The 13,760-nt window shown below is 56.5% G+C and overlaps 2 protein-coding genes across 2 annotated transcripts; one reads left to right on the forward strand and one right to left on the reverse strand.

Annotated features, from left to right (window-relative positions):
• Positions 1-7,024: 7,024 nt before the first annotated feature.
• Positions 7,025-8,992, forward strand: DCS_08191 (integral membrane protein; the record flags this gene model as incomplete). Its single annotated transcript, XM_040805470.1, has 5 exons — positions 7,025-7,123; positions 7,215-7,344; positions 7,407-8,103; positions 8,170-8,677; positions 8,870-8,992. 5 exons carry the CDS (start codon positions 7,025-7,027, stop codon positions 8,990-8,992), a joined length of 1,557 nt encoding a protein of 518 aa, XP_040655574.1.
• A 1,240-nt stretch (positions 8,993-10,232) lies between these two features.
• DCS_08192 (uncharacterized protein) lies at positions 10,233-11,590 on the reverse strand (the record flags this gene model as incomplete). The annotated part of the gene is made up of 4 exons (XM_040805471.1): positions 10,233-10,280; positions 10,339-10,607; positions 10,676-11,122; positions 11,188-11,590. 4 exons carry the CDS (start codon positions 11,588-11,590, stop codon positions 10,233-10,235), a joined length of 1,167 nt encoding a protein of 388 aa, XP_040655575.1.
• Positions 11,591-13,760: the final 2,170 nt, after the last annotated feature.

Below are 13,760 nucleotides of genomic sequence, written 5' to 3' on the forward strand. Positions count from 1 at the left end.
TCTTGCCTTCGAGAACGTACGATGCCTCGCGGCGACGTGCATGACTCCGTGCCGTGGCTCAACGGCGACCCTCGCTCGTCAGTCCATGCGTCGCCCGTCTCGTCCCGCGTCCAATCATCGTCATCCGTGACCCGTGGCCCGTAACCAGTCTCGTCCCTCTGCCCCTTGGCGACGCGCGAATCCGCACCTCGTCTCGCCTCGACGTCCCTCTAGCCGACGTCTCTCTCGCCGACGTCCCTCTCGCCAACGTCCCTCTCGCCGACGTCCCTCTCGCCGACGTTCCTCTCGCCGACGTCCCTCTCGCCGACGTCCCTCTCGCCGACGTCCATGCCCAAGGAAAAAGGGCTCGCGGCCCGTTGCCTGGCACCCTTCGCCGCACGCAACCTCCCCCCCCTGGCCCCCTACGGCCCGCTGCAACGGGGATGCGGAAGAGGCGGCGGGGAAAAGGGTTGCCGTGCATGCACGCGGGCTCGCGTCTCCATCTGACCTGCTTCGGCCGGAGTGCAATGCGATGTGACCCGTCATATGCTCGACCAACCGTCGACGCAAGCACGCACGCACGCACGCTCTTCCTTTCCCTTGAGCATCTTCACTCATTGCTGCACCATGTCCATGTACGTCTACTTGTGTCCTGTCGTCAACCTCGGGGCGCCGGTGGAAATCCACCTCTCACGGCGACGCACGCCTTGTTGGCAACCGATAAACGGCACGCGTGCATCATCGCCGTCGACGGTATGCGGCGAGCCCTCCCAGCTGGCCGCCGCTCCATTCCTCCCTTCTCCGGACCAGCTCCGTGCGATGCCACCCTGCAACGCCGGCCAGGAGGGATCAGGAGACCTCGAGACCCCGAGGATGCATACCGTTCGGACCGCCCTCGTCATTGGCCCGTCTCATCATGGTGGGCGCCGTGTTGTCGGCTTAGTGCGGAACTGGCCAAGCCTTTGTTGCCACCATGAGCCTGGTGTTTGCCTCCACGCATCCATCACTCACTCGAAAGGCAACTAGCATCGTCAACGGCAGGGAAGGGAGAGAGGGCCCGTCTGATCGGTCTGAGGTGAGCCGACTGCTGCATTAGCAGAAATGGGTCATCGTCGACGAAGCCGTTGCGACCCTGCAAAGATCATGGGTCCCCATGACGACCCGGGCCATGTAACCCGCCAAAGCCGTGGCCTGCATTCGACCCGCGTCGTCTCGCCCATCCATCCTGCCCTTCTTCCGCCGTGCATGATCCGGCGAGCCCAGCATCTCGATCGGCCGCGTGTTGAAATCGCCGGTATTCCCGCCGGCAGTGCCGAGCAAGATGCCAACGTCCATGGCGGCCGAGGCGAGGGACGAGGGCCCGGAGGGACTTCCATGTGACCGTCTGTTGGGCGCGCCGTTGGAGGCGGGGATTCCCGAGCAAAGTCCGTCCGATCCGAGTTCCAGCAGCAGCGAGACGCTGTATCGGGCTAGGCGTTCTGGTCGGAGCCAAAGTCGACCGTCGCCCTCGCTCGTGCGTCAGGTCGAGGAGCATCATCGTTTCGTCAGGTTGCTCCAAATATGGCGTCTCCCAGCACACCACGGCACTCGACTCGAGCGTAGCTTGCTCGCCATCCCCTGATGGCGGCTTGAACCAAGCAATGTCCGCCAATCGCACAATGACGCGAGAACCGTAACGACCAATGCAGCTGATGCCCGGGGTGTCTCTGTCGAAAGCAATTTGCCATGGAAAGAATGAGGCCTTGCAAGATTTGAGTGGAGAGAGGAGTGTGGCATGACAATCTTGCCGAGTTGAATTTACAATGAAGGAAAGAGCGTGGCATGACCATCTTGCCGAGTTGAATTTACAATGAAGGAAGGAGCGTGGCATGACCATCTTGCCGAGTTGAATTTACAATGAAGGAAGGAGCGTGGCATGACCATCTTGCCGAGTTGAATTTACAATGAAGGAAGGAGCGTGGCATGACCATCTTGCCGAGTTGAATTTACAATGAAGGAAGGAGCGTGGCATGACCATTTTGCCAAGTTGAATTTACAATGAAGGAAGGAGCGTGGCATGACCATCTTGCCGAGTTGAATTTACAATGAAGGAAGGAGCGTGGCATGACCAACTTCCAGAGTTGAATTCACAATAGAGGAAAGAGCATTGCATGGCCGGCTTCCAGAGTTGAATGTACAATGGAGGAAGGAGCATTGCATGACCGGCTTCTAGAGTCGAGTTCACAATGGAGGAAGGAGCATTGCATGGCCAGCTTCCAGAGTTGAATTTACAATGGAGGAAGGCGCAGTTCATGACCAACTAGAGCTGAACTTGCAGCGGAGGAAGGCGCATTGCATGACCGGCTTCCAGAGATGAGTTCACAATGGAAGAAGGAGCATTGCATGGCCAGCTTCCAGAGTTGAATTTACAATGGAAGTAGGCGCAATTCATGACCAACTTCCAGAGTTGAATTCACAATAGAGGAAGGAGCATTGCATGGCCGGCTTTCAGAGTTGAATTTACAATAAAAGTAGGCGCAGTTAATAACCAACTTCCAGAGCTAAATTTACAATAGAGGAAGGAGCATTGTATGGCCAGCTTTCAGAGTTGAATTTACAATGGAGGAAGGCGCAGTTTATAACCAACTTCCCAGGGCTGAACTCGCAGCGGAGGAAGGCGCATTGCATGACCAACTTCCCAGAGTTGAATGTACAATGGAGGAAGGAGCATTGCATCAGCAGCTTCCAGAGCTGAATTCACAATAGAGGAAGGAGCATTGCATGACCGGCTTCTAGAGTCGAGTTAACAATGGAGGAAGGAGCATTGCATGGCCAGCTTCCAGAGTTGAATTTACAATAGAGGAAGGCGCAGTTCATAACCAACTTCCCAGAGCTGAACACGCAGCGGAGGAAGGCGCATTGCATGACCGGCTTCCAGAGATAAGTTCACAATGGAAGAAGGAGCATTGCATGGCCAGCTTCCAGAGTTGAATTTACAATGGAAGTAGGCGCAGTTCATGACCAACTAGAGCTGAACTCGCAGCGGAGGAAGGCGCATTGCATGACCAACTTCCAAGAGTTGAATGTACAATGGAGGAAGGAGCATTGCATCAGCAGCTTCCAGAGCTGAATTCACAACAGAGGAAAGCGCACTCCGAGTCATGAAGCCGATCCCAAGAATCTCAACATGTTGCCTTTGCGACCTCATGAATAGCAGTAACAACTCGGGCACGAAAGAAATGCCGGTCAACACTCTCGCCATTCGTCGCAGCAAAGCCGTTTGTGTGTCCTACCTCTGTACCTTGAGTTCCCTCGACTCCCACCCTCATGATGTATCATCGGCGGGCCTTGATTCATTGTCGTTGCCTTTTGCCTCGTGCAAGTCGAGGCATAGTCTCGGTTCTCCCACAACGAAACCTCCGACCAGCCCATAGCATCGCCCTTGAAACGACCCATGCACTCTGCGGCCCGTTGGATGAAACGGATCTGGGCCAAATACCAAACATTTCTTCGTATCACCAAAGCGATTCCTCGACATCGAGGTTCCCCAAAGGCTATGCGCTGACTGGGAACGGCATGTCAGCAAGTGTTGAGCAGCCCGCAACATACGTTGCTCTCCTGTGTCGCTCATCTACCTCGCCATGCGATGATATCATGCTCTGCCGTGACGGAAACCAAGGATGCTCCCAACTCCTGGTCAACGCCATCCGAGGGCTCAGAGTTGAACATGCCGTCCAGAATATCCACCATCTATACCCGGTAAAGGAGGAGCCGTACGACTCCGTAGAGTCACCACCTATACTCGGTAAAGGAGGAGCATGGCCAAGAATTAATCATCAGAACACTACTGCAAAAGCACGCCATGGCTACTTGCGATGCCTGATATGGCTCCGTAGTCGGTCAATGTAAACCATATCTAACCCAGGCATTATAAACTCTACCGACCGACAGTACCGACACCCACGTGAAGTCTGCAACGACCATGCATAGCCGTGGCAAACATACGGATTTTATTCAATCAGACCATCCATACGATAGCCGTAGCAATATCAACATCTAGAAACAAAAGGGCGGCTCCAAGCTAGTAGTACCTGATGCAGCAATGCCTCATCTTTCAATCATATTTCTCCTACAGCATGAGCGCGCTTTACTACAAAAAGGCGATATAGTAAAGGTTTTTGGAGGAAAATGACTGGGTTGAATGACTGATATAATCTTCAGGACGTTACTTTCGTATCCTGTGCAATGTAACCTTTCCAAACAAATTGGACCAACGGTTCCCAAGAGAGTGATGACTGGAAATATCGACCTTTCACATACTCCTCATAAGGAGTGCATCACTACCAAAGTTTGCATTATGAAGCATACACTCGCCGAAGAGGTCGTATACATGGATAGGCTCCGGACACGGCCTTGAACGACTGAAATAGATTGTCCCGAGACCCGAGAATCAATTCTCGGGTCCGCACACTGCCTCTCGCTTCAGTCTCCGTCCAAATCATACCATTTTGATACCCAACAAAAGTTTGGGCAAATATATCAAGTCTTTGTGATGGTCCTCCTCACACCCTTCGCAAGTATCAATGACCGTCCGAGTGAGCTGTGAGGCATGCAATGATAGGCATGTCTGTGACTCTTCCTCTCCTACTGCTGCCGGCGTCATGTGTATCGTCTCATGGATTTCTCGAGGAATTAATCGTAGCATACTCCGTGGAACAGGTTGCCCAACAGCCATATGACCAAGACCAATATACCCGTCAGGGTCAATGCATTCCTTGCTGGTTGAGTCCGGCAAGACGAATCAAAGTGTTGCAGCGAGTCGAGTTTGCATTCAATAGTTCATAAGCAACAATAAATGGGTCGTACGCCATTGATTAAACATCTAGAGCCATCGATGTAGTACAGGCAAGTCCTGATTCTTGTTGCAGACGAGTGAGTGGAAATTCTCGCTCCCAAAGGAAAAGGCATCCATCAAGCTCAGGTGGAAAAGCTCAGCGGAGCACAGGACACCCTGCAGCAGTTGACAATGGTTGTGAAGCGGAATCGTAACCCACTGCGTTTGGTATCCTGTACGAGCGCGCCGCATTCCCAGGGAACGTGCAGTGCTGCAAGGAATCCAACCTCGACAAGAAATGACCGTGCTGGCTGCATATCTAGAGGCCCTTGGCATCTTTCGAATCAGTTTACTGGCCATAAATGACAGGCCTCGGCTTCTTCAGATGGTTCAATGTCAGCTTGAATACAAGGGCCGACAGCCCACCTATCCTTGCCATGGGCAGGCAGGCATTCAAGAGTGCAGTGGTACGCCAAGTGCTTGTGTGCAGGAAGGACGTGGTAGTAGCATCGACGGACCGAGTTTTCGGAATGACAGGGAGCGAGCTTCAACACAGTACTTTATACAGAGTCCATTCCTCTGTACGTCGCATGTGAATCTGGAGCACCGCGTACCGTACCCTGTACACGTCTCCTCCAATTGGATTGCAACCGTCATCAGCCGGGTGCGTGGTGAGATGGCACTGTCCGGCCCGGCCACCCGACGGGAAAGTCGAGACGACGTAGGCACTCCGTACCATGGCAGTCATTCGCCGACAAACGCAATCGAAGCGTAGCATGGCCGTCATGAGTCGACAGATCCGTCCGTGCTATTAGTTTGTTCGTGCTGCTTCGGCCACCTCTGCGTCCAGTGTCATTCACTGAGCACCTCCAAGTTGATGACGCTCGCACACGGTAGACTGCATTGATTTTCAAGGTATTGCTTTCGGCCACCTCGGCGTCGGAAGTGGTACGGAGAACCGACGCCCTTCCGCAGTTGCTTTGAATGTCCTTTGACGGCAAGTGTATGTACTTGTGCAGACCCTTTCCATGAGCCTGAGTCGAGTCTCGCACGAGTCCAAACTTTCTTCTGTGGCCAGGTTGCATGGCGGGGACGAAGCTCTGCTGGCCTGCTGCTGGAATGAGGTCGGGCCTTGCAGCAGAGCCTTGCCGCTTTTCTGATGAAAAGGCTGTTGCATCGACAAGACTTGCGTATTCCATGCCAAGATTCTGGTAGCGCTCTGTTTGCGTACGCTACGTGCCTCCGACATCGACCCTGACCGACTGGTTCACTCAATATCCACGAGCGGAGCCGGCTGCCGGAACGAAACGATTTTGGCATGAATCCGACGAATGTCGGGGCGAGTGGACAGCCCACGGAGTCTCCGAAGGCGGCAGTACAAACATCCCCCATGGCCAAGATGGCGAATGGCCTGGACGAGAAACGGTCAGCCCACTTTCCATAAGCCGGGTGGCTTCTGGTTGTCTGAGCGTATTCGACCGATTCGTGGAGCCGTCGCTTGACTCGAGAAGGACGCTCGGTCGAGTATCGAATCGGCCGTGGTGAACGGTTTGGGTCGGCTGCGATGCTCGCCCATATCTCAACTCCGATGATATTCCCAACCGTTCCGTATCGGTCGTCACAACCTCCCATAACTTCCTTGGGAGGCTTTGATTTTCTTCTTCTTTCTTGGGGGGGCAACAGGAAGCGATTTCTGTCAACGCGAGAACTAACGGTGAACGGAATTCATTCCATCTTTCCGGTTGCCATGCAGCGGCGTAAGCTTTAGGCGCGCTCAGGCCTGCTGACAACGCCTGCCGACGCAATGACCTGTGCGGCGACGCCGTCGACTCCCCAGGCAAGTCGAGTCCGGCGGGAGCCGAGGCAGAAGTGGCCTCCGTCGCATCCTGGACGACGTCGCGGGACGATGTCGCGTGGGATTCCTGCCGAGGCGCAAGCTTGGTCGCGACAACGGCGTCGTCCACGCGCGCATGCACAGACGCGGGTGCGCTCTGGACTCGGCTTTGCGTCGGCCATTGGCCACATTGTCGAATCGATGGAGGCAACGGGTCAGGTATATGTATGAATCGGTACGTACGAGCCCGCTTCGCAGGGACGGTGGCAGCTCGCCTGCAAGCCGGTGCTCCATTCGCCCACGACAACGTGGCCGCCAAGCAGAGGGACTCGACTCCAAACTCGACTGCGTTGCTCGGATCGGAGAGCATTCCGTGAAATGCATCACCGTCATCGGTGATGAAGGCGGCTCCGACGGACTCACCACCCATCATGTCGCCGGCGTTGGACGTGGTGGCGCGGAGCATTGTCCATCTCTCAAGCCTACCAGCATGCGCTGTAAGTGAGATCCTCTCCCGGGTTCGCGACGACAGCACATGAAGGCGTGCCAAGGCTCACTTGGCATCGTATCTCCGTGTACGGGCGATAGGTCGATTGCCTCCCCGCGCCTCTCGTGAACGGTACGAGCACGGTGACGGCGTCCAAGGTCTGCTCGCAGATTGATCGATCCATTTTGGACCAGTGCCTCTACGAAGCATGCGCCGTTCCGCAAGCCATCTGTTCGTGACCAACGGCTCACGAGGTCCCCCCTTGCTCGCACGCGGCCGCTGACCTGGCGTAGCGGCGAGAAACGTGACGGAGAGGGCTTGCCAGACGGCGGCGGGAAGCAAGGTCGCCGAGTTCATCGGCATCAACGTCGCCTTTGGTCTCGCGACGACCTTTGTCGTCGGCGTCCGGCTCGGATACCGACTCTTCTTCGGCGCCCGCCGAGGGCACTTTGGCGTTGACGACTACCTCATCCTCTTGGCGTCCCCGATCGCCCTCGCCGAGCTCGGCTGCCTCTTTGGCGGCCTCAGCAGGCACGGACTCGGCCGGGACGTGTGGGCCCTCGACGCGAGCTCCGTCGTCGCCTTTGGCCTGTACTTTTACGTCGTCGAGCTCATGTACCTCGTGCTCCTGACGCTCATCAAGTTGACGCTGTCCGTCTTCTACCTCCAGATCTTCCCGGGCGAGAGGGTGCGGTACCTGCTCTGGGGGACCATTGTCTTCCACGGCGCCCTCGGCCTCGCCTTTCTCGTCAAGGCCGTCTTCCAGTGCCGGCCGATCAGCTGGAACTGGGACAAGTACGACACCGTCGGGGCGGGCGGGCCGCCGCGGGGCAGCTGCGTCAACATACACGCCTCGGGTTGGGCCAACGCCGTCATCAACGTGGCGAGCGACTTTTGGCTCATCGCGCTCCCGCTGAGCCAGGTGAGCAAGCTCTCGCTGCACTGGAAGAAGAAGATTGGCGCCGCCTTTATGTTTGGCACGGGATTGCTGTAGGTTCCGGCCGGCCGGCCGGCTCGTCGACGGTGCGGGTTTCAGGCACCGCTAACTCGGCGTAGAGTCACCATCGTGTCCATGCTCCGGCTCAACTCGCTCGCGTCGTACGCCAACACGACGAACCCGACGTGGGACCAGTACGGGGTCGTCGTGTGGTCGGCCGTCGAAGTCAACGTCGGCATGATCTGCACCTGCCTGCCGACGCTGCGGCTCGTGCTGCTTCGCATCTTCCCGCGGATCATGGGCAACGATACGCGTCTGCAAAAGTACACGGTCCGCTACGGCTCGTCGAGACGCTCCGACGGCCCAGCCCGGCACCCGGCCGAGGTGGCCCTCGAGGCCGGCAGCGATGCTGATGCTGATCTTGACGCCGGCTTCACAAACAAGATGGCCTTTTCGACGACGACGCCGACCGACGACGTAGGCAGCGGGGACATTGCCGACGAAAGACCAAGGACGAGTGCGGATGCGAGGACGAATGCGAGGACGACTGTTGGAGAGGAAGCGGTGTGGGTGGAAAGGAGGCAAAAGGCTGGCAGCTCGACCGATATGGCCACAATGGTCGGGCAGGTAGGAGCCATTAGGTGATGTCGTGCTCGCACGTGCCCCTGCGAGGACTCTCCAGTACCGGCAAGCGCAGCCCCAACGTGCTGTATCCCCTGAGGGCTGCCTGAACGGCCAAGTGCACAGGGCTTACAGTGGGACGTACGTGCTGTAGGTAGTACCTACACTGCTAGCGGGTGTTGCTTGCGGCGAGTACAGGCGGACACGCGGACGTGGGGGAGGCGTTTCCCAGCGGCTGCCCAGGCACTGGAACCGCTGGCCCGGCGCTGGACGGCGCTGTGGATACGCCAAAGGGCTGTCAGGTCAAGGGACCAGGGATAGGATGCGTTGCTTCACATTCAGAAGGCTGAAAAGGTGCGGCGCTTGTTCATCCGCAAAGACGGAAATACATGGCGAGGGACATGCTTCGTATGGACCAAGAAAAACCGTGTCTTATGTGACGCCAAGTATTGTCCAAGCACCATATTCAAGAGTGGTGGGAGGGAGCACAGCCGGAGCGTACATACATGTGGTTGTATTATTCGTTGTCGGCGTATAGTACTTACTTGTACAGGTACTTGGTTGTACGCTGTTCTTGGTGCGTAGCGGGCCGCTTAGTAAAGGCGTGCAAGGGTCCAACCAGCGGGGCGCCCACCAACAGCGCACCCCCACAGTAGACCAGGGCCCTTTCCGCAGCGGGTCCTCCACTGTGCCGCTCGGCTTTAAAAACACGTAGTACTGTACAAGTACGCACCAGTACTTGCAGCACCGCACCAGTAATAGCCAGTAATACAGCAGTAATACAGCACTGCACCAGTACTTGCAGCACTGCACCAGTACAGCACTGCACCAGTACAGCACTGCACCAGTACAGCACTGCACCAGCAATACAGCACTGCACCAGTAGTAAAGCACTGCACCAGTACTTGCAGTACATTTACAGAGTACTCCGCACTCACCTCTTCGTTCGGTCAGCGCTTGAGCCTTCTGCCTTGGTCTTCATCCTTCGACCCGGGCGCTCGCGTCCGACACGACATGATGGCTGCTCTGCATGTCCCGGTCTTGCTCAAGCACGTTCTCGTCGTTGAGAGCAAAGGATGAGGTCCACAAGGACTGCCATGCCGTCAGCGTCCGGTCGACCCGCAATGCTGACGTGGTCAGATCATGGCACGCATGGTTCAATCATTGATTTTCCATGCCGCATTCATCGACGGTTTCTGCTCGGAGCTTCTCCAAGACGGGCCCGGGACCCTGCTGCTTCAAACTATGCAGGCCGTCACCATGGTCCGTGACCGTTTCGAGTCGCTTCCGAGGGTTGGAGCCGGTGGCAAGGGTCAGATCGAAACAGCGAGTACGGAGCACACGAACCCGGATACTCCAGATGATCATGTACATGATAAATACCCCCAAGTAATACTCCGTACTGTCCAGTTCAGTCGCTCCGCTGCCAAATTCGCCTCAGTCCCCAGTATCTCTAGCGCCATGCTGTGTATGTCAATATCAAAAAAAAAAAAACCCAAAAAAAACACGCAACGCCGTGCTCGCACATGGTGCATGCAGTCCCGTGCTGCGTCGTCCCTTACTAATAGCGTTCCAACGTCCCGCAGTAGACGGGGTGTCCCCAGTTATCCTATGATTTACATGTTAGCATCCGACGATAGCCTTGGCCATGTTATTATGTAACGTACCCAGCATTTTTGCCTACTGGGATCCACAACGACTTGGCCAACTCTCGACTGCCACAGTCCTATGCTCAAGGGTGCGTGGAGGAATATCTTGCCGACGACGTTGCAGACGTTGAGGTGTCGAGCTTGTCGCAGCGGGAGGTCCGGTCCCTCCAAGGGGCCCGTCTGATCCACAATCTTGTAATTGTCCTCGGCCGTCGGGTACGCCACGGCGATGGGGCTGTATCGAAAGTCGAGGTCGCTCTCGGTGTGGTGCAAGAGCACGGTGACGGCTATCGAGGCCAAGGTTAGCCAAAGGGGCGAGGAAAACGGCAGGTCGGCGCGACGACGGCAGACGTACTCTTGAGCGTGAAGCGCGCGCAGTGTGCCTTGGCGAGGCTCTTCACGAGGCCCGGGGTCGAATCAAAGGATAGGCTGAGCTGCTGCAAGTCCCGGACGGATATTTCGCGCGCTTCGAAATATTCCTGCAGGTCAACGTCCAGCGTTGCCACCTCCAAGGCTCGCAGGCGATTCTGAAAGCTCATCGACTTTCTCGTGTCGTTGATCTTGATCTCGGCGTAGAGCGTTCCCTCGGCCGCGAACGGCCCAACCTCGACCAGCACGCGCAGCTTGTCGAATTTTTGCTTGAAAGCCGAAGGGACCTTTTGAAGCATCTTGCAATTCATCTCATCCGTTCGCAGGAGGCACGTATTCTTCAGCCCGCGTACGCAGTTCCGCTCGTAGTTGCATTGAAGACTATTGGCGCATCCCCACGTCCTGACGGAGCGGAAGCAGGCGAGACCTACGGCTCGAGGGGGCGTTGTCAGCATCATCGACACGGACGCGGGGAGCCATGTCGCGCGCGGTCCGTACCTTGATGGCTCGTCTGCTGCGGAGCCACGGCCATGGTGATGTCGTCTTCCACCTCCTCAAACAACGAAGGCTGACGCAACGAAGGGACGCAGGTGCGAACCTCTTGGACGAACTTGTCTTCCTTGAACGACCTTTGGCTTTCCGCAAAGGCACCGGCGTCGTCCATCGGGCAGTGCAATGATTCCTCTCGCAGTCTGTCGACCGAGTCGTCCGGGTCGGCACGTGCCATCAAGGCGGCACGTGACGAAGCGTCGGCAGACGCCGCACGCTGCTGTTGAGAATAATGCGAACGTTCCCGACGGGCAAGACCGCCGTCAAGACCATCGTGGCCGCTCGTGCTTCGTCGTCCGGCGGAGACTGCCTGTGCGAGGCAGGTAACGGAGAGGGCGAAAGACGGCCGCATATTGTGTGGCCGTACGTCTCGATGGGGTTCCTTTGATTATCGTGGTCGTCGGTCAGGCACCTCGTTGTCGTCGCTTGCAATCGCCGTTGCCTCGATCCTACCCGCCGCACGCCGTGGGTGGCGGAGAGCCTGCAGCATATATATACGCACGCATTGTGCGGCCAGGCGTCGTACGAGTAGATGGACGGTAAAAATCTTGTCCTTGCCGTCGTCGACGGACCCGTCGTCTATCGTGATTCGGTGGGGGAGGGAAGCTGTAGCTGCGGAGCATATGGCGTAAGAGGACTAAGTAGTTTAACTTGGTACTTGGTACGAGTAAGTGAGTGTGCTGCACAGTACAGTACTAGTAGGTGCTCGCGCGCAGGCTTCCTTAATTACGTACACCTATCTGCAGAAGTACTCAACGTCGAAAGAGGCACTGCACTGCCCGGCCCACCCGTTTTGCCTTTTACTCGCACGATTTTGACGGTGCCGGAATTGGCCACTCTGGGAGTTGCGAAATTGGCCGTGTCGGCGACTTTCTGTCGGGTCCTTGACGTCGTCGTGCCTACAATGAATGGGCTCGCACGAGCGACCTACAGCGGCATCGACGGGGGGCGAGTCGCCTGTGCCGGGGGGCATGCGTGCAGGGGCGTTTACCAATGTACAAGTCGTTTTCCTTGTCGCCGACGTGGGGAAGCTACTTGATTGGCGATATAGTCGTAGTCCCTGTGCACCAGGACCTGGGTAGGTACCTAAGTGCGCACCTACAATCTGTACTTGCACAGTGCAGTAATTACAGCGCCTACCTAGTGCTTGAACGGAGCACATCCAGTGCATGCGCAGTCGGTGCGTTCCCCCATGGGCTCCCCAGCGTACGCTTGCAGCATGCATCTCCAGGGGCGCTCGAGGTGCTCCGTACAGTACCTACTTATGTACATGTACATGTATACCTCCCTAGGTAGGTACCTAAGGAAGTATGCCACCAACACCAGCACCTATAGGACACGCACATATTATGTTGGAAGCCAAGCCCAAGGTGGAGGATCCATCCGTGGCCTCGTCAGGAAAGCGACGTCAAAGTATTCAAGGTGAGGCAAAGGGGGGGGCGCGGACAAATTGATGCATGGGGATCGTTGTGCTGTGTTGCTCCGTGCTCCCCAGGTCAAGTTGACAGCATGTGGCTGTGCGGACAACGAATAGGATGGCCGTGATGGTTATTGTCTGCGCTGTAATCCGAATCAATTCTACTCCGTAGCCTCGGACAAGTGGCTGTGCAGCGCCGCCACGTTCGGTGGCCAGGGTGCTGCACTTGTAGGTGTGTACTGCAAGTAGTGTACGGAGTACAGTGGGGGGGGGGGCAAAAAGTATTTCCCCCCCTTCAGGTACCATTTTCTATTGCGTTATAGAGGACTAGGATTGTGATACCTAAGGGTGGGCAAATACCTTTTGCCACATACTGAGGTACCAAGTATTATTACGGCCTATCCGTGCCGAGTCCCAGACAAGCAATCCTACCTTGTACTGCTGTCGCTTGTCATGATTCACCTGGTCCCCCCTACGTATGAAATTTCCTGCCGTCCTCCTGGGTTAGCCTAGGGTTACGAAGCTCGTGCATTTTTTCATCGCTGCCTCTGGGATCTAGATCGAGGCAGGGTTCGGCCATGGTATTGCTCCGCGGCGCCAAACCCCCCCACTCCTCCCGTCGACGCAGGGGTTGGCCAATGCCGAACCACTTGAACAGGTACCTGTTACGGGGCGGCGCCGTAGGGACAGGGGCCGCAAGTTTGGTGATGTTCAACGATCCTTGTCTCCTCCACTAATAATGTGCAAATGTCAACCGTGTTCTTAGTACCAGGGACAGGCAGCAAGCCCTTTGATACGCCAATGTCGCCTTCGTCCGCCGCAAGGAACACTGGTACGGATATGCTCGACGAACTTTGCCTCCTTGAATCATCTTCGGTCTTGCGCAAATTCATCGGCATCGTCCACCGGGCAGTGCAATGGTTCCTCTTGCAGCCTGTCAACAGAGTCGCCCGAACTGGCGCGCAATTGAAGCGTCATGCAATGCTGAAGCGTCGGGGGATGCCGCAAGCTGCTTTCGAAATTCCAAAAACTTGCCGTCGCCGAACTCATCATGGCTGCCTGTGCCCCGTCGTCCCGCCGAGACTGACAAAAGCAGACATGTGAC

This window comes from Drechmeria coniospora, chromosome 03, assembly GCF_001625195.1.
Source record: "Drechmeria coniospora strain ARSEF 6962 chromosome 03, whole genome shotgun sequence".
Classification (NCBI taxonomy): Eukaryota; Fungi; Ascomycota; class Sordariomycetes; order Hypocreales; family Ophiocordycipitaceae; genus Drechmeria; species Drechmeria coniospora.